Source organism: Mauremys reevesii, linkage group 1 (genome assembly GCF_016161935.1).
Source record: "Mauremys reevesii isolate NIE-2019 linkage group 1, ASM1616193v1, whole genome shotgun sequence".
Lineage (NCBI taxonomy): Eukaryota > Metazoa > Chordata > Testudines > Geoemydidae > Mauremys > Mauremys reevesii.
This window is the reverse complement of record NC_052623.1, coordinates 203,039,876-203,060,349: the sequence shown is the minus strand read 5'-3', so window position 1 is coordinate 203,060,349 and position 20,474 is coordinate 203,039,876. Positions and strand designations below refer to the sequence as shown.

The 20,474-nt window shown below is 48.1% G+C and overlaps 1 protein-coding gene and 3 non-coding genes across 6 annotated transcripts in view; all 4 read left to right on the top strand.

Moving 5' to 3' along the window:
- Positions 1-269: 269 nt before the first annotated feature.
- TRNAD-GUC lies at positions 270-341 on the top strand. Its single transcript has one exon. It is a non-coding gene; the product is annotated as a tRNA-Asp (tRNA).
- Positions 342-3,842: 3,501 nt separating this feature from the next.
- On the top strand, positions 3,843-3,914 carry TRNAD-GUC. The gene has a single exon. It is a non-coding gene; the product is annotated as a tRNA-Asp (tRNA).
- A 1,169-nt stretch (positions 3,915-5,083) lies between these two features.
- On the top strand, positions 5,084-5,155 carry TRNAD-GUC. The gene has a single exon. It is a non-coding gene; the product is annotated as a tRNA-Asp (tRNA).
- A 1,115-nt stretch (positions 5,156-6,270) lies between these two features.
- TTF2 (transcription termination factor 2) overlaps positions 6,271-20,474 on the top strand; it is a 39,419-nt gene continuing 25,215 nt past the window's right edge. For all 3 annotated transcript variants that reach the window (XM_039497945.1, XM_039497936.1, XM_039497926.1), the window contains exons 1-8: positions 6,271-6,385; positions 6,619-6,730; positions 8,262-8,348; positions 12,205-12,271; positions 13,305-14,339; positions 15,560-15,686; positions 16,514-16,714; positions 18,328-18,485. In XM_039497945.1, coding sequence (XP_039353879.1) covers positions 6,358-6,385; positions 6,619-6,730; positions 8,262-8,348; positions 12,205-12,271; positions 13,305-14,339; positions 15,560-15,686; positions 16,514-16,714; positions 18,328-18,485 — 1,815 coding nt within the window. In that variant the 5' untranslated portion in view covers positions 6,271-6,357. The remainder of the gene's footprint in view (positions 6,386-6,618; positions 6,731-8,261; positions 8,349-12,204; positions 12,272-13,304; positions 14,340-15,559; positions 15,687-16,513; positions 16,715-18,327; positions 18,486-20,474) is intronic.

Below are 20,474 nucleotides of genomic sequence, written 5' to 3'. Positions count from 1 at the left end.
AAATGGGTGCTGCTGAGCTGGTAGGTGAGGGCAAGGTCCCAGGCGGGTGTTGTGTGAGGAGCTGTGTAGGCCCGAAAAGGCGTCCTGCTGGGCAAGGGCAGGTGAGGAGGGCCAGGGCTTTTCCCAGGGCTGTTTGTTGCTGCGGCCAAAGGCTTTGGGAAGCAGAAGAGGGCCAGGGGTGTTGTTGCCTGCTGGGGCCCATGCGACGGTGTAGGTGGACGCAGACCATAGCTGGTGTGTGGGAGCTGGGGCCACTCACCGTGCCCCTTTCCTCGTTAGTATAGTGGTGAGTATCTCTGCCTGTCACGCGGGAGACCGGGGTTCGATTCCCTGACGGGGAGGCGGACCCCTTTTGAAGGGGGGACCAAGAAATCCCTGGCCTGCCCACCACATGCCTTGCATTCTCCTTCTACGGCCCCTTCCCTTCGCACCCCGCACTGATGACTTTCACCTCCAGAGAGACAATTACCGCGCAAGGACAGGCTGGCCCTAGCCAAAGCCTCTCCCTGGCCTTCCGCCCGGGCCCTGCACGTGGGGCACGTTTCCAGCGGCAAAGGGAAATAGGCTGGCCAGGGCCATGAGGACAATGGCCCAGACAAACGGGGAGGACTTGGTCAGGGGTGGAGGAAGACAGAAAAAGGGACAGGCATGGGATTGCCTTCCTGTCTTTTTCCTTTGCTCAGGGTTTTACCTGTGACTGTAATGGGAGACTTGAGAAATACCTGTGGCCGCCCGGCGAGGTAGGTGGCCGCCCGAGCGCAGAGCTGAGCATTTTCCGCTGGGCTGCTGCCAGCGCCTGGCCGTGATCGTATAGTGGTTAGTACTCTGCGCGTGGCGCGCAGCAACCTCGGTTCGAATCCGGGTCACGGCATTGCTTTTTGGTGGGGAGGGCTATCCTGCAGCACGCCTCGTGGCTCAGCCTGATGGCGTCCGTTTGCAAAGAGAGCCATCAGCCGTCCTTAGTTTCTGCTTGGGAAAGGAAAGTCCGGGGGTCCATCCGTCAGAAAAAGTACCAGGACTTCCTGCTGGGCGCCAGGGTCCAAAAGCAGCGCATTCCCTCCTGGAAAGGGCTGTGTTTCGAATGTCCGTCCAGTGCTCGTTGAAGGGAAGGATCTGCGTGCCTCGGAAGCTGCGTCCCTCCAGAGGCGCTTGAGAAGCCAAAGGGGCCGTGGGTGAGTTTGTGATGAGGTGAGTGTGAAGTGTGGAAGGGGGAGGGTGGCAAGAGGAGGTTTTTCTGAGGAAAATGGGTGCTGCTGAGCTGGTAGGTGAGGGCAAGGTCCCAGGCGGGTGTTGTGTGAGGAGCTGTGTAGGCCCGAAAAGGCGTCCTGCTGGGCAAGGGCAGGTGAGGAGGGCCAGGGCTTTTCCCAGGGCTGTTTGTTGCTGCGGCCAAAGGCTTTGGGAAGCAGAAGAGGGCCAGGGGTGTTGTTGCCTGCTGGGGCCCATGCGACGGTGTAGGTGGACGCTGACCATAGCTGGTGTGTGGGAGCTGGGGCCACTCACCGTGCCCCTTTCCTCGTTAGTATAGTGGTGAGTATCCCCGCCTGTCACGCGGGAGACCGGGTGTGACGTTATTGATATAAATGTGGACCATATAGAACATGGGTTGCAACCAAGGTCCTGTAGTGGCACCAAATCCTAAGTAAAGGGGGTCATATAAGGTGTCTAAGACCAGGTTATGGGTTGCTGGTTATAATTATGCTGTCTGGATGTCTGTATCATTGTTAGTTGAAGTTATGAATGTTGGCTCCATGCTGTCAGTATTTCAAGTTTGTGCTGTGCTTCTGGGGGAAGCCTCCCAGACAAGCTGGTGTTAGCTCTGCCTAGCCTGTTTGATGGCCCATTAAGGACCATTAAGGACACAATGGACCCATGGAGAGAAGGCAGACACGCCTTGTGACTCAGCAAAGTATGCAGGGACTGGCTCATGTGACTCCAGGCTCCATATTTTTGCTGTAAAATTCCACAGTGAAGACAAAGGGATTCTTACACCTGGAAAAGTCTATATAAGCCTAATGCCTCATCTCCATCTTGTCTTCAATCCTGCTTCTGACCTCTGGAGGGACTTTGCCACAAACTGAAGCTTTACACAAGGGACTGAAGGACCCATCCCAGTGGGGGATGCTCTCCAGAGACTTAATCTAAACCTGCAGTTTACTCCAGCACTGCTGCTAGCCTGAACTAAGAACTTTGCCATTACTGTATGTAATTGATTCCATTTAACCAATTCTACCTCTCATCTCTACCTTTTTCCCTTTGTAAATAAACCTTTAGATTTTAGATTCTAAAGGATTGGCAACAGCGTGATTTGTGGGTAAGATCTGATGTGTATATTGACCTGGGTCTGGGGCTTGGTCCTTTGGGATCGAGGGAACCTTTTTCTTTTATTGGGGTGTTGGTTTTCATAACCATTTATCCCCAGGACGAGTGCACTGGTGGTGATACTGGGAGACTGGAGTGTCTAAGGAAATTGCTTGTGTGACTTGTGGTTAGCCAGTGGGGTGAGACCAAAGTCCTTTTTGTCTGGCTGGTTTGGTTTGCCTTAGAGGTGGAAAAACCCCAGCCTAGGGCTGTAACTGCCCTGTTTAAGGAATTGGTCCTGATTTGGCACTCTCAGTTGGGTCCCGCCAGAATCGCTCCGTCACACCGGGGTTCGATTCCCCGACGGGGAGGTGGACCCCTTTTGAAGGGGGGACCAAGAAATCCCTGGCCTGCCCACCACATGCCTTGCATTCTCCTTCTACGGCCCCTTCCCTTCGCACCCCGCACTGATGACTTTCACCTCCAGAGAGACAATTACCGCGCAAGGACAGGCTGGCCCGAGCCAAAGCCTCTCCCTGGCCTTCCGCCCCCGGGCCCTGCACGTGGGGGCACGTTTCCGAGCGGCAAAGGGAAATAGGCTGGCCAGGGCCATGAGGACAATGGCCCAGACAAACGGGAGGACTTGGTCCAGGGTGGAGGAAGACAGAAAAAGGGACAGGCATGGGATTGCCTTCCTGTCTTTTTCCTTTGCTCAGGGTTTTACCTGTGACTGTAATGGGAGACTGGAGCAAGACCTGTGGCCGCCGGCGCGGTAGGTGGCCGCCGCGAGAGCGCAGAGCTGAGCATTTTCCGCTGGGCTGCTGCAGCGCCTGGCCGTGATCGTATAGTGGTTAGTACTCTGCGCCGTGGCGCAGCAACCTCGGTTCGAATCCAGGTCACGGCATTGCTTTTGGTGGGGAGGGCTATCCTGCAGCACGCCTCGTGGCTCAGCCTGATGGCGTCCGTTTGCAGATAGAGGCATCAGCCCGTCCTTAGTTTCTGCTTGTGAAAGGAAAGTCCGGGGTCCATCCGTCAGAAAAAGAGTACCAGGACTTCCTGCTGGGCGCCAGGGTCCAAAAGCAGCGCATTCCCTCCTGGAAAGGGCTGTGTTTCGAATGTCCGTCCAGTGCGCGGTGAAGGGAAGGATCTGCGTGCCTGGGAAGCCGCGTCCCTCCAGAGGCGCCTGAGAAGCCAAAGGGGCCGTGGGTGAGTTTGTGATGAGGTGAGTGTGAAGTGTGGAAGGGGGAGGGTGGCAAGAGGAGGTTTTTCTGAGGAAAATGGGTGCTGCTGAGCTGGTAGGTGAGGGCAAGGTCCCAGGCGGGTGTTGTGTGAGGAGCTGTGTAGGCCCGAAAAGGCGTCCTGCTGGGCAAGGGCAGGTGAGGAGGGCCAGGGCTTTTCCCAGGGCTGTTTGTTGCTGCGGCCAAAGGCTTTGGGAAGCAGAAGAGGGCCAGGGGTGTTGTTGCCTGCTGGGGCCCATGCGACGGTGTAGGTGGACGCTGACCATAGCTGGTGTGTGGGAGCTGGGGCCACTCACCGTGCCCCTTTCCTCGTTAGTATAGTGGTGAGTATCCCCGCCTGTCACGCGGGAGACCGGGGTTCGATTCCCCGACGGGGAGGCGGACCCCTTTTGAAGGGGGGACCAAGAAATCCCTGGCCTGCCCACCACATGCCTTGCATTCTCCTTCTACGGCCCCTTCCCGCACCGCACTGATGACTTTCACCTCCAGAGAGACAATTACCGCAAGGACAGGCTGGTCCTAGCCAAAGCCTCTCCTGGCCTTCTGCCCCGGGCCCTGCACGGGGCACGTTTCTGAGCGGCAAAGGAAATAGGCTGGCCAGGGCCATGAGGACAATGGCCCAGACAAACGGGAGGGACTTGGTCAGGGGTGGAGGAAGACAGAAAAAGGGACAGGCATGGGATTGCCTTCCTGTCTTTTTTCCTTTGCTCAGGGTTTTACCTGTGACTGTAATGGGGAGACTTGAGAAATACCTGTGGCCGCCGGCGAGGTAGGTGGCCGCCCCGAGAGCGCAGAGCTGAGCATTTTCCGCTGGGCTGCTGACAGCGCCTGGCCGTGATCATACAGTGGTTAGTACTCTGCGCCGTGGCCGCAGCAACCTCGGTTCGAATCCGGGTCACGGCATTGCTTTTTGGTGGGGAGGGGCTATCCTGCAGCACGCCTCGTGGCTCAACCTGATGGCGTCCGTTTGCAAAGAGAGCCATCAGCCCGTCCTTAGTTTCTGCTTGGGAAAGGAAAGTCCGGGGGGTCCATCCGTCAGAAAAAGAGTACCAGGACTTCCTGCTGGGCGCCAGGGTCCAAAAGCAGCGCATTCCCTCCTGGAAAGGGCTGTGTTTCGAATGTCCGTCCAGTGCACGTTGAAGGGAAGGATCTGCGTGCCTGGGAAGCCGCGTCCCTCCAGAGGCGCCTGAGAAGCCAAAGGGGCCGTGGGTGAGTTTGTGATGAGGTGAGTGTGAAGTGTGGAAGGGGGAGGGTGGCAAGAGGAGGTTTTTCTGAGGAAAATGGGTGCTGCTGAGCTGGTAGGTGAGGGCAAGGTCCCAGGCGGGTGTTGTGTGAGGAGCTGTGTAGGCCCGAAAAGGCGTCCTGCTGGGCAAGGGCAGGTGAGGAGGGCCAGGGCTTTTCCCAGGGCTGTTTGTTGCTGCGGCCAAAGACTTTGGGAAGCAGAAGAGGGCCAGGGGTGTTGTTGCCTGCTGGGGCCCATGCGACGGTGTAGGTGCACGCTGACAATAGCTAGTGTGTGGGAGCTGGGGCCATCCACCGTGCCCCTTTCCTCGTTAGTATAGTGGTGAGTATCCCCGCCTGTCACGCGGGAGACCAGGGTTCGATTCCCCGACGGGGAGGCGGACCCCTTTTGAAGGGGGGACCAAGATATCACTGGCCTGCCCACCACATGCCTTGCATTCTCCTTCTACGGCCCCTTCCCTTCGCACCCCGCACTGATGACTTTCACCTCCAGAGAGACAATTACCGCGCAAGGACAGGCTGGCCCTAGCCAAAGCCTCTCCCTGTTCTTCCGCCCCCGGGCCCTGCACGTGGGGGCACGTTTCCGAGCGGCAAAGGGAAATAGGCTGGCCAGGGGCATGAGGACAATGGCCCAGACAAACAGGGAGGGACAGAAAAAGGGACAGGCATGGGATTGCCTTCCTGTCTTTTTTCCTTTGCTCAGGATTTTACCTGTGACTGTAATGGGGAGACTTTAGAAATACCTGTGTCCGCCGGCGAGGTAGGTGACCGCCCCGAGAGTTTGATGACACTTTAGCTAGACTAGAGAGGTTTGCCCGGTGCCAAACATCTAGTCCTTCCCCTGGCAGATTAAAGATGGGGTAGGTAGGGAAGAGCACTGGCCGAGCCCAGCAGAGGTGGCCAGACAGGAAGTCTGATATATTGGGATATGGGTGGAGGGTAATAGGAGCTATACAGGAAAAAGACCCTAATTATGGACTGTCCCTATATAATTGGGAGCGCTGGTCACTGCAGCCCGGCGGGAGCAGGGCAGGGCAGGGCAGCACGCGCTGCAGGGGAGCTGGGCCGGGGACGCTCTGTGCGGAGGTGACACGCCAGGCGCCGGGGACTGGGGCCGGCGAAGCAGGTTTCTTTACTGGGGGGAACAAGCAGAATCCTCGAACTCGGGGATGGGACGGCGCGTCACTGGCCCCGCCCAGCCAGATAAAGCCCCGCCCCCACCCCCGTTTGGCGGAGCCCAGAGTCCTCACGTGGTGTGTAGGCGGGGGAGGAACCGCAGGAGTTCTGGACAGGTCTCATTGGTTGCCTTCCCACCAATGACCTGTCCCCCAGCTTGGCCACTTCCTCCCCACCATTCGAAAGCTGAGTTCCCGCGCAGAGAGAGAGCGAGGAGGAAGGGGGGCGGCGCTCCGCTGCGATTGGCTCCCCATCCTCCCCCCGCTCCAATTGGCCTATGTGCTACCGGTGGGCGGGGTCAATATGCCGGATTGGCTGAATTCAGAGCGGGGGTGTGGCCTAAGGTTTGGTTTTCCGCAGGATCGGCCTGTTCCCGGCCCGCGCCCGGGTTCGGTGCCAGGCGATGGAGGCGGTGCGGTGCGCGGGGCACGGTGAGGGGCGGGGCTCCCCGGGTCGCGCTGCGCGGTGCCGGCCGGGCTCTCTGGGGAGCCCCCCCGGGGGCGGGGCGTCTCCAGCCTGGGGGGTCCCGGGGCTGGGTCCCCCTGGGCACTGAGCGCGGGGAGTTCCCTGGGCTGTGGGGGGCCCTGGGGCTGCGGAGCTCCCGGGTCCCGAGCGGAGCGGATGCTGGGGCCGGGCTCACAAGGCTGCTTTTCTTCCCCACCAGGGTCTCTCTGTTGCCTCAAAACAGGCGTCCGCGATGGACCCAGCAAAGGGAAAAGCTTCTACGTGTGCGGGGTCCGGGACCAGGCGCCCTGCGGATTCACCCATCCTGCACAGTAGGTTTAGCAGATGGGGATGTGCCTGTTCTGCACACGCACCCCACTCTCGGGGGTGATGCTGAGCTGGCAGCCTACAGCCTGGGATGCGGTGTGTGTCACTTTAGGTTTTCCAGTGTTGGAGACGCTCTCAGATTACATGATAGCAATATTCCTTACTAAGCAAAGGCAGCTGCTGCATATGTGTTCTGAGAGGCAGTGCAGTCTAAACGTATAATCAGAGTTTGGAATGGCTTTTGGGGAAGGCAGAAACATATCATAATCCCCTGTTGTTTGTATTATCATAGTTCCTAGGAGCTCTAGTCATAGACCAGGACCCTATTGCACTAGCTGTGGTACAAACAGATAAAAAAAGATGGTCTCTGACCCAAAAAGCTCACAGTCTAAGACTAAGATAAGAGATACAAATAAGTGGGGGAAATACAAAGGAACAATGAGATAATACTAGTCGTCATGATAGCCAGCAGATTGATCACACCAACTGATTAACAGTTATTAACTTTTTTTGTAGTCAAGGTAAAGGGGATTTGTCAGGATGCAAAATTACAACCTGCATCTTCAACTAGCCTATATACCTTCAGCTCGGATGCCCATATACATCATATACACTCACCGTGGGCTACAAACCACCATGATTTGTAGATGTAGCCACATAGACCATCCTGCAGTTGACCCACAGATTAGCTAGTAATATCAATATTGTACTTCTTAATCTTTCTATATAGAAACCAGAGATTCAACTGTCTCCCACCTTGACTACTCACTTTGTAAATTATACCAAAACAATACAGAAGACCCAGGCTAATAGTGGTACACGAAAACCAAAGTTTTCGTTACATAATTGGCATTCTGTGTCTTAAGTGCTGGAAACTAAGGCCTGGTCTACACTGGGGGGGGGGGGGGGGTTCGAACTAAGGTACACAAGTTCCTTACTTCGAAGTACTTACCCGTCCTCACGGCGCGGGATCGAAGTCTGTGGCTCCCCCGTCGACTCCGCCACCGCCGTTCGTGGTGGTGGAGTTCCGGAGTCGACGGGAGCGCGTTTGGAGTTCGATATATCACATCTAGATGAGACGCGATATATTGAACTCCGAGAAGTCGATCGCTACCCGTCGATCCGGGTGGGTAGTATGGATGTACCCTAAGAGAGAGAAGAGATTAGCCCTTTTATTAATTTTAAGTGAATTTGGTGCTGTTTGGGGAGCCCTGACAATGAGCTATTACACCTCTACCCTGATACAACACGAATTTGGATATAACGTGGTAAAGCAGTGCTCCGGGGGCGAGGCTGCACGCACTGGTGGATCAAAGCAAGTTCAATATAACGCAGTTTCACCTATAACACGGTAAGGTTTTTTTGGCTCCCGAGGACAGTGTTATATTGGGGTAGAGGTGTAGTTCTGTGAATCCAACCTACCTCGTATCTCTGAGCGAAGGAGTCTTTGAGATCTTCCTCGAAGGATTTTGCCTTAGGCATTTGTTTCTGCTGCTCTTACTCAGGCAGCTCAAATCTCTTTTCCCCCACTTTCAGTCTTCCTGCTTCCTACTGCTTGATCCATGAGAAGTATATGGTGGAGCTGCAAGTTCTGATTCAGCAACAGGACGGAGAAGAATACAAGTAGGTTTGTCCAAAGGGAACATGTACAGCATGTAATTCTCATTAATTTGAAAAGCTGGGATAACTCTTCCTTCTTGTGGCATCACAGTGTAATCACTGTAGTGCTTGGTATATACATTTCTGCAGGTTTGCACGTTATTTTTAAAATATGGCAGTTTCCAGTTCCGAAGAGAATAGAATGTAAATAACTGGATTGAGGTGGGATGTTTTTGTTGTACTGAAATTGGCATCATTTTAAAACACTATGAATCTTACAATATTAAATTGTAGATATAATTGGATGGATTGTATGTGTGTTCGACACCACAAGGCCTACAAAAAGCAGCTCCCAGCAAAGTTTAGTTTCTGCTGGCTAGATATAGTTTGTATAGATAGTACACAGTGATGTGATATAAGGATTTTATTGGCATGAGTTTGTGATGATCACGTTAATCATGCATGGTAAAGCCATTTCTGAGTTATCCAGATCATCAAAAATGAGTGCTGGTATAACTTTTTTATAGAATGCCATCATGTAGTCTCTGTATGACACATGTTACAGGAAAGTCTATTTTAGGAATAGGACAGAGATTTTAAAAAAATCATAGTCCTTTGTCTTTGTATCCTTGTGCCTGTGAAGCTGTCTTAGCATGAGTCCAAATGGGCTGAGCTCAGACAGAGAGAGAATTAACACTAATAAATGTAAAACATCTTTAAAAATGATGTAAAATAAAATCCTGTACATAAAAATGTCAGAATTCAGTCTAGTTCTGGCCAGCCCAGGACTAAAAATGAGAGCCGGGTCCCACTAGAAAGGCTCGGATCTCCCCTTCAGTGATGTCAATATCCCATATCTAGTCCTGCTGGGCCATTGGATATTGGACACTAAAGTTGTTGCTGGCCCAGGACCATCGTAGGCCTCAGACATGTATGGTTTTCAAGGGAAATTCTGCAGTTGGGGTGGGGAGGAAACATTTTTTTGGCAGGTTGATGTTTTTTGTTTAGCATCAACTGTTTGAAGCTGCACAGCAATTGGAAATGTTAGAATTAATCCTGGGGAGATGGATTATTGGGCAGGTGTTATAGTTATGTGATAAAGCATACAGGTGTGTGATTATTAAATAGATGCTTCCTCAATTTGTCACGTGGGCATTTCTGTCATATAGGTGATCAATGTATCTATACATTCACATATAGATATAATCTAAATGCAAGTTAATGCTACTTGTAGTTTTGACTTTGATTTAACACATTTTTGTTAACTGCTTGTGCAGTCTCCTATGAGATTGATATTACCCCTTTTTACACTTTGGAAACTTGAGTTTAAGAGGGTAAGCAAGTAGTTGGTGGAATGGAATCCAGTTTTCTGACTCCAATATCTTGCTTGAAAAACTTAAACAAGGGTTTCTTATCTTTGTTTTTCCATCTTTTGATTCATTTATTCAATATCTTTTAAAATTTTGGCTCCTTCCATAATAAGAACCAACTTACTGTATTCAGTGATCCAATTATTTACTAGTAACAACCTTATGTTATCTTAAACCAGGCCTGCACATCTCGTAAAGCGGTGAGGGCCACATTCCTCCAAAGAAAACAGCTGAGGGCCGAAACCTCCCGGCCCCGCGGAAACACCCTGCCCCAGGGCCGCCCAGCCCTGCGGAAACAAACCCTCCTTCCCCAGCGCCGCCCCACCAAAACAGCTGTGGGCCAGAAAGGAAGGTTGGGGGTGGGGAGGTGATACTTTATTTTAAATCAACCAGGGGCTCCCAGCTAAAGAGGTGGCTGAGAGCCCTCAGGGTCAAATTAAAGGGCCCAGGGCTCCGGCGGCTGGGGGAACCCGGCAGGGCCGGCTCTAGGTTTTTTGCTTGGGGCAGCAAAAAACCTAATTTGGCTGCCCCCCCCTTCCCAGTCCTGGGCTCCCCCTTGTAGCCTTCTGCTGCCCCAGTCCTGGGCTCTCCCCCTACCCACACACACCTCCTGCCGCCCCAACGCTGGGCTTCCCCCTTTCCTCCCCACCAGTGCCCTCCCTCCACCCTGCTGCTGCCCCAGCCCTGGGCACCACCCCCCCCCACCCCCAGTGCCCCTGCTCCCACCTCCTGCCGCCCCAGCCCTGGGTCACTGGTAACTCGCTCCCAGGGCGGGTCATTCAGCAGGAATTTTGGATGTGCACAAAACACAGACAGGATTGGTTCCCATATGGTTACAGAGCTGCAGTAAAGTGGAACAATTTTCAGCTTGTGTGATTGGAGGCTATCTGGATGCATATTATAAGACTGTCCTCCATAAATGAGGAAAAGTTGAGGTGCCTTTATTATTCTTTTGTTCCCCTCTTTCTTTCTATGGGGAATTTGCCAATGCAATCTCACTGTCTTCCTTTCAAACAAACAAAAAGGCAATGGCTGTTGAAAATAGCAATTCCAGTGCTAATAAGCATTTCTTGCTCAATTTTATCCTACTTTTTCTACAGCAAGTTACAGTGGATCGGTATATTTGATTTGGGAGAAATGAAGTAACAGCTGCCCAAACTGAGCTTGAGCACTCCTGAATTTTGAGGTGTTCAAATCTGGAAGGCAGGTGCTGGGGCGGGGAGGGGGCTGTGGGCTGTGGGCTCCATGGGGGAGCATGGCAGCAACTGTCTGGAGCTGCGCGGATCCAGACACGCTGGTCTGAGTGGCACGGTAAGCGGGCTGGGGGTTGGAGAAGGGGTAGGGGGTTCTGGGGGGCAGTCAAGGGACAGGGAGCAGGGGTGGTTGGATGGAGCAGAGGTTCGGAGGGGCAGTCAGGGGACAGGCAGCAATTGGATAGGCATGGGAGTCCCAGAGGTTTATCAGGGGACAGGTAGGGGTGGGGTCCTGGGGAAGCTGGGGGTCTCAGGAGAGGGCAGTTGGGGACAAGGAGAAGGGAGGCTTAGATAGGGGGTGGGGTCCTGGAGGGCAGTTAGGGGCAGGGGTCGGGGAGGGGGCAATCAGCGGCCGCGGGCTGGGATTCAAAGGGCTCTGGGCTGCTGGCAGCCGCGGGGAGCCCTGAGCCCTTTAAATCCCAGCCGCGGCTGGGAATCTCTGCGGGCAGCCCAGAGCCCTCTGACTCCCGGCCGCGGCTGGGATTTAAAGGGCTCTGGGCTGCCCGCAGAGCGCCGTCTGCAGGGGATTTAGAATCCCCCCGCGGGCCGCACAGTGAGGCTCCGCGGGCCGTATGCGGCTCGCGGGCCATATGTTGTGCAGGCCTGTCTTAAAAGGTTTTTCTTTGGTACAATTATTTATTTATATTTATATCTCACATAAGCTTTCAACATGTGTTCAGTTAAAATTCACGATTAAATAGAAAACAGCTGCAATCCAATAAAAGCACCTCACAGAGCTCTGTTTGTCAGCTGCCAATTTAAGAAAGAAGCCTCCCTCTTATTCCATAGCCTAACTCCTCCCTCCTCTCCTCCCCCCCCAGCTTCAAAGAAATGCATTGCACAGCCCGTCTCTTAAAAGGCTAATAAATTTGGTCTTTGGTAAACCATGAGGGGTTCCCAAGACTTTGATCATAATCAGTGACTGAATCGTGTTGAGTGTTCTGTGTCACCACACCTTCAGTTCTTGTTTCAAGGCAAGAGAGGAACTATAAGCAGAGGCAATGAATGTATCCAGAGGATTTTAATATTATAAAAAGCTGTGCATTGGACAGTTACTAAATTTGATCTCGTTTGTGTTTTCAGAGGTCTTGAGTGATATACTAAATGCATACAGATCCCTGTAGAGTGCAGATCCAGAGACTCTGTCTGGGATGCTGCTTGTGCAAACTGAATTTTTAAAGATCCTTTGTGACAGAACTTACTGGTATGTGTTATAACTTGCTTTCACAGCTTATGTTTTCTTTTATGGTCTACTAGGCTATACTATCGATGCCTTAAAAGTAAGATGGAAGGGAAGAGTTGGTGTGGGAGCATCCCCTGGCAGGTACATGTGTGTCATTTATATTTAAGCTATCTGCTGCTCACAGTGCGCGATTGTTTACATTTGTCCACTATGCAACCTGCAGTTCAACCTGCAAAGGGCTATGGGTTCCAGCATGCAGTGCTCCATCTTGTTTTAAGGTGTCAGTCTGCTGTTCTTAATATGAAATATTGCATGCCGGGGCCTCTCTTTACAGGCCAAAGTACAGGGAGTAATCTGCGTTGTGGGCAACTTGCATTCAGTATCCAGCTGTGGTGGTCTCTTCTCTTTTTCCCCTATCCCCATTCCCAGAGGCTGCATGGTTGATGAGACATTCTGCTTAGTCCCTGGGGAGGGGCAGTGGGTGCCAGGAATCAGCTTTATGCTTCTCTATAGTGCCTTCTACAGCCAAGTGCTTGCTAGTACTTGATGGCGCTGTGACGGTACCTCCCATAAGGCTTTATGGAAATATGCTTAGAATGTGTTTTATGCTACATATGCCATGTAACATATCTCCGTAAAGGTTATGATCTACTGAATGTATTAATCCTATTTGTGTGCATGTATCATTTTTGTATTCAAAGTTATGAATGTTATGAACATTGGCTGTATACTTGCTTGATTTCTAAGTAGCCTTATTTAGAACATTTGGTCACTTCTTGGGAAAGGAATGTGCAAGTTAAGTGCTCATTCAGGAAGCACTTAACAGCCGAAAGAGCTTGGAATACTCCAATCCACATAAGAAGTCTACTTGAGGAAGTTCAAGGTAGCATGTGGGTAATGGCTGCTACCTGCAAGTCCTGAGCCATGCATGGGCATGTGACTTGCCCATATGATTCCGAATCTCCATTTTGTGACTGGATTCTACACAAGGGGGTTTCTGTGATCTAACCCGTCACAGGCGGCTCTGACATAGCCTAGCTGGAGTTATGGGAAAGGTGATATTCACAGAATCTGATGTCTTGAGTGGGTTATGGCATGGTTGAGAGTGTGATGGGGTAATGTTCTTTCCTAATTCATTTACTGAAGAATTTAATTTTATTTACATATTTTTCAGGATTCCAAAGCCATCAAACCGCCAGTAGATGCAAAATCCCAGCATGCATCAGAGCTATTCCTTAATCCTAGTGGTCAGCGAAATCCATTCAAAGTTCTAGACAAGAATTGTGAACTGTCCTCCTGGAAGCTACTTAGTGAAGGCAACAGGGAGAAAAATACTGTTGAAGGAGGGAAACAGAAGGAAAAGAGAGAGCAGGCATTAGATAAAAAGAAGGAGGAGAAATTGACATCTGAATCTCAGATGGGAAGAGAGCCACTAGTGGGAATGAAGATTAAGAAAAAACAGTCTGGGGAGAAGAGGAGTGACACGGAACCTGGGGAGGGAACAGGGTCCAGAGCTAAATCAAGTCAGTCTGAGACTCAGAAAGAGAGAAACCTTTTGGGGGATAAACAGAAAGATGGCACCAGTGGAGAGTCTGAGAAATCCTCTGAGCACATAGAGGAGGAGGCATTTGCAAAGCCAGTGAAAGATGCCTTGCACAGAGAAAGGAAACTAAAGCCTTCATCCCCAAGCCTTGACAGCCAAAAAGCAAGTACTGAGCCACCGAGAGAGGAGCAGCTCAGAAAGGAAGACTCAAAAAGCAACAGGGGCAAAGGAATAGAAGTGAAGGTAGATGCTGGTGGAAAGGCTAGAGAGAAGAACATGACACCCAGAGAGTGTGAGATTTCCCAGGAGGCTACAGGCTTGTCAATACCATCAGCATTTCTCCAAGTGCCCTCTGAAGGAGGCCCAGTGGCACAGCCAGCACCATCAAAGGCAGGAATAGTGCCAGGGGAGCGAAAATATGCAAATCAAAATACTAACAGTGATGAAGGTGAAGTTGTGTTTGTTTCTTCCGAGTTGGGCAAAGACCAACCTGATGGGTCAGTATTGGATTTGCAACAGGGAGAGGTTCGTGAGAGAACATCTGGGAAGAGTGAGCAAAGGATTTTCTCTTCCTCTTCAGGAGTTGCAACGTCTTTGCAAAAGGAAGAAACCCTGGACACCAAAGCCCTTCAGAACCATCTTACAGTCCAGCTGAAACAGAAGAAGGTTGTTGTTTCTATTATACACCTCGCTTTTGCTCTTCCCATTCTCGAGGCAGCTGTTTGCATCAGCCCCGTCAGAATCAATAACCCCTACCGAGCAATAACTCTCTGGAGTGCTTAGAGAAAGGTGATCACTTTAGGCTTCTGAAAACTCAGGCCAGACACACATCAGTTGGGGAGATAGATATAGATATCTTAAAACACTGTGTGAGAGAACTTCATATCCTCTAGCTTGGGAGTGCCTAGTATTTTTTTCTCTGAGGGCCATGTCAGCAACATAGTAGGAACATAGGAGCTGCACCTTAGGCTGTGTCTACGTAGCAGCTGAGGGAGCACTTTCCAGAGTGGGTGGACACATGCTATCTCTGCTTGACCTAGTGTACTACAAATAACTGTGTGGCTGCAGTGGGATCGGTGTCAGCTAGGGCTAGTCCCCCAAATCCGTACCTAGGGTCAGGCAGGATTGTACTTGGGAGACTAGCTTGAGTGCTATTTTTAGTGTGCTAGCTGAGCAGAGCTAGTACACGTCTGTCCAGCTGCTCTAGGAAGCACCCAAATTTGCAGCCATGGTTCACTTTTTTTTTTTAAAAGTGTGGTAATAATTTGGAAAAGTGATTCTCTTTAAAAAGACATCATGGAGAATATTTATGATTCCAGCTTTGCACGCTTACTCTGGGATGGAGAAAACAAGCTGTGTTCTTTCGGTCTTGTTCATAATCATGAATAATAATAGATCAACAAAATTTCTAAGTTTTCAGATCATGCATAAGTCAAAATAGAATTTAGATCTTGCTACTAGAACTATTGTTTCTGTTGGATAACATGGTGTAGAAAAGAGTAAAAATAATGAATAAAGAAAGCAATTTGTGCCCTGGAGAGCTGTTGAGATCCTTAGACTATGCTGGTTGTGTCCCCCTTCTCATAATCTTAAGGAATCAGGGGTTCCTAATTACCCTCTCCTAAAATTTAATAATAGTTAACTTATTTTCTGGTTAAAAGTGCTCCAGAGATTTATATAAACCTTATACGAACTACGTTACACTTACAAATATTTTGGAGATTGCAGAATTAGGTTAAAATATCTGACTTCCTAGAATGCAAGTTTTACCCTTTTTACTTCTGACTTTTTTGACTGTCCTGTGTAGAGGAGACTGGTTGGAAGTAGTTGGCGGTGGATATTGGTACCAAGTAGATAAGACGTGGATTCTGGGTTTTGTTTTTCAGAGCACTTTGGCGACAGTGAATGTTCAGGCCCTGCCGGATAAAGGTGAAAGATTATTAAAGCAAGTGCAGGATTTGGAAGCTGCGCTCAGTGCTCTCAGCCTCTCAACAGCAGAAAGTGCAGAGAAGGGTAAGAGGGATGGTCAGAATTTTGCCAAGTGGTGTGTCCAATTACAATGTTTATAAAAAGTACAAGTTCATATGTAGTGTGTTGCATATGTAGAGCCATGGGAATGCTAAGAAGCTGAACAGACTATATTCATTGAAACAACTGAAAATGAATGAAGGCATATACTAAATTTCTCTTGCCTGTGAGTTCTGATTTATTTTTTATTTATTTATTTTTAATTGGGAGGTGGTTTTCTCTAGTGACTAGAGTACATGACTGGACTCCAGAATTTCTGGATTCTGTTCCAGCTCTGCCAGTAACTTGACTGTATGATTTAAGGCAAGTCATGTATACCGCCTGTGTCTAATTGACCAGTATCCTAAGGGTTAACTTGTTCCCTCTGTTGAGAACCTTACTTTTTGTACAAGGCATTTAAATTATTTTGCCTCGGGTGTACAATGTGCTAAACTTCATCTGCCATTTTGTGGCCAGATGTGGTTGAGCGGATACTTCTGGAGTTTCCTCATAATCCCGTATGTTAATTCACTAACCTAATTAACGGTATTAATCATCTGTGGATGAGATGGACCCTCTTAGATTCATTGGGCCATTTGTTCCTGGGCACTTGTGCATGCTGAGAGTGTCAAGAAGGACACCCCTTGTAACATGGACCAGATCCTCTGGGAACAGAACTGAGACTCTCATATCTCAGGCCACTGAATGGTCCTTGGTTAAGTGAAACCTTTTGGTCCTTTCTCCACTGTGCTACACTTTAAATAGTGACCTAAAGCTGAGAGACTGTGAAGTCCATCACTGAGCCATTAACCTTAAATGTTTTTCTCAAACAGGCAACAGTGTGAGTAGTGACAATCAGGAAGAATCTCAGTGCAACCCATTCAGCAGGACGACCACTGAACCACCCAGGACTGTGCATCTGAAAAACCCACAGCCATTCCAGGATCCTCTTGCCAAAACCTCTCTAGGATTGCATGGCTGCAGCTCAGCTCCCTCTCTGGGACCCAGTCAATACTACAGTCATGTCTACGGAGGTAAGGCTGAGTTGGCAGCAAGAAACTATGCCTATCTACTGGCTAGCAGTTGGCTTTTTTTCAGATTAGGTACCATAATCAAGCACCCGTTTGGAGGGAATCCTAAACTCTGTGGATGAGCAAGAGCTTCTTGTTCCAGTAAATTTCTAGTTGCTTTCTTCTGTAGAATCTTAGTGTAAAGTACAATGAGGTATCTTGAGTAAATCCTGATAGAAGGAATATCGGGGTACATCAGGGAGTCAGAAACTTTGCTTTATTTTGTTAGGTTGGTTTCTGGCAAGCTGCTGACATGGTCCTTGGTTAAGCAGAGTGTAGATCCCAGTATGCTATTCTCCATCCTGAACCAAGTGGAGAACTCGGTGGGTGGGTGGGTTTGGCAGCCTATAACATATATGAAAAAAAAGTTAGCTCTATGTTGCACATGGGGATTAGGCAGTGTGATCAGATACTAATTCCTTGTAGAGTGGACTCATTTAAATCAAGGTTATTTAAATCAGTAAGCAGGAAATCTTGATTTAAATAATCAGTTGTAATTTTGTTTTGCATTGTACTTTTTAGTTTTTCTAAAGGATTCTTATTAGTTGGTAACCATTAAAACATTTATTTGCAATTAAATATAGCTTTTACACTACACTTTGTACTTTTTTTCTCTATATCTATACACATTTATTTAAGCATTTATATAGCTTAATTTACATTTATTCAGATTCTTAATTTTTACATTTTTATTAAAAATGGTGACTTATGCATTTCTTATTTACTAGATTGTGATTAATTTTACTTGTGATTTGTGTTAAACTCTGTTTGGATGGAAATTCAAATTCAGTCAAATACACAAGCACCATTTTATTTTTTTATTAAATAAAACTAAAATGGATACATAAGAAAAAAAAGTTCATCAAAAAGTTTATTAAAGCATGTTTTGCATTTAAAACTGATTTATCAAACAAAGGAAGTATTATCTGTAGTTGGTGTCCAGAAACAAATCAGTTCAATTCACTATGTCCTTCCAGATTTTAAAGCTAATAGATCTCATCCTCTAACACCTAGTGTTTATTCATGGATTGGAAGAGGGGGAAAACAAACATTTCTGCTTTTTCAACTCCCAGTTGGTTTCTTAAGGTTTGAATGAACTAGTTGAATAAACTGAAATGAAGAAAATATTCTCTCTGCACCTGCAGAAGAGGCTACTACTGACAAAAGTTGGCTTAGCACTTCAGCAAACTCTGGCTCCAGGGGCTTAGCCAGTAACTTCGCTAGTTCAGTGGTTTGATTTTTTTTTTTCTTTTAAACTTGGCAGCAGACATGTACTGCTTAATATTTTTTGTATTTAATTTTACATGATTTTAATAGATTTTAAGCTTTAACGTAGGTTGTCAGTTTCACATTTAAGTTTTTAAAAATAAACCTCTATTTAACTTAAATTAAAAAAAAAAAATTAATTCAAAAATAAAACAATCAATTTTTATCCACACTGATCCGTGTTTACCAGGGGGTGCACTGTGGTGTTTTTTGGGAGCCTGTAGCCATGTAATCATGCCTTTTAGCCTCTGAGCCTGTTAGTGGGAATTAGCGCTATAAATAGTCCTCATTCACTATTTGTCTTTTCCTAGCAAACTCCAGTGTGCAGGGGCTGTATGGAGGTAGAATGACTGAAGATCGACTTAGGGCAGTGCACAGTGCCACAAGTGATGCCATTAACCATCTTCATAGATCTCTAGAATCCTGCCCCACAGAGGAGATTGTGGCTGAGGACCCATCTGGGTTGAAGGTGAGCCAGTAGCAAGGGAGGGCAGTACTCAATTTGATTCACAGTTTCATGTAATCTTATGAAACATGTCAGGGATTATGCTATAAAATGTATTATAGCAACGTATTACCTATTCCTAGACAAATGTACCGCCTTATGTATACTGTTCTACGTAAGCCAAGAGATGCATCAATAAAAAGCAGAACTTTGTTCTTCACTTCTATCATTTTTTGTGGGAAGAGCAAACTGCAGTACTGTGAGTGACGTGTGAATCCTCAATTTTACCAGAAGATTTTTAACGTTCTGTCACCTACACTGGAACCTTACCATTTTTCTTTTTCTCTAAGATTGCAAAGTCTTTGGGATAGAGGCCATGTCTATATGTTTTTCCAAAGCGCCTAGCACAATGGGGCTCTGATCCTGATTGGGTTCTGTGGGTGCTGCTCTAGTCTAAATATTACATACAAAAAACTGTGCTGAAAGAATGTTATTTGAGATGTAAAGTCCCTCACTCAACAGTCAGGAAATGCCAGATTAAGGCTGCCTGTACAACCAAAATTCAGCCCCCTTGTGTGTATGCATTATGATACAGTTCTTAATACGTAATCACATATGGTAATCACACAGGAAAATAACTTGAGATGGTTTGAATAGTGAGTTTGGCACTAGTGAAAGGTGTTGGGTGGGCAGGCCTAGCGAATGAAGTTCTCTGTCTGTACATAGCATGAGTAGTACATTCCTCTTCACAGTTCTTCTGCTACTCCTTCTTCTGATCATCACCTTAATTACGATCCTCTGTGCTGACCTCAGACACAGCTGCCCACTTCTTATTCTTTTTGTATGTACTCTAATCTAACATAAAATTTAGCCCAAGCTGTGTTGTGGTGTCATAGGTCTTCTCCCCAACTTGGAGCTTTTGGGTTCCAAGATGGGGACCTGCATGGGCTCCTCTAAACTAATCCTAGTCTAGATCTGGTTCTCGCTGCCACCAGTCAGTTTAAGTGTCTGATACACTCCCTGTTCCCCCAAAACTTTCCCTGGGGAACACAGATTCAAACTCCTTGAATCTCAACACAAAGGGAAACAAACCATTTCCCTCCTCCCCTCTCCTAGTGCTTAGGAAAGATACCTGATTCAAACTCCTTGAATCAACCAAAGAGGGATTCATTTTCCTGAAAATCCAAACAAGGGAAGAAATCAATCAAGTTCTAAAAAGAAAATATTTTATTAAAGAAAGAAAAAAAAGTACACACTTTCTGTATTACCAGGATGCAAAAATACAGGGTCTAACTTATAAAAACTGGAGAGACTTCCCCTCCCTCCTCTTCAGCATAATCAAAGTAACAGCAAACAGAAATAAAGAATTCCTTCAGCAAACACACAATTGCAAATATAGAAAGCAACTCAAAAGACTAATCCGCCTTTTTAACTAATACTCACTATACTGGATAGTAGGAAATACTCCAGGAGAACTTTAGATCCAAAGAGAGCACACAGAGCAAACAAGGAACACAGACAAAGCCTTCCTCCACAGAGATTTGAAATTATCCTGTCCCTTGATTAGTCCTCTGGTCAGGTGTTCCTCAGGTTACTGAGCTTGTTAAAGGTTTCAGAGTAAATAAATAAATACATTTGTTAGTCTTTAACTATCTGTTTATGACATGTGGATTAGAGCACTCCCTGTTGAATAGACAGTGAAGGATGTAAATGCAGTTAGCTCCCAAATTTTGCAGCTATGTGTTGCAAAGCCTTTTAGCAATTCATAGTTTCATAGAGTTTAAAGACTGAAAAGATCATTAGATCATCTAATCTGATCTCCAATATGTCTCAGGCCATTAAATTTCACCCAGTTACCTCTGTATTGAGCCCAAAGCATAACCTGGCTAAAGCACATCTTCCAGAAAGGCATCCAGCCTTTGAAGACTCCAAAAATGGAGTCTTCCCTTGGTAGTTTGTTCCAGTGGTTAGTCACCCTCACTGTTTTAAAAACTTGTGCCTTATTTCTAATTT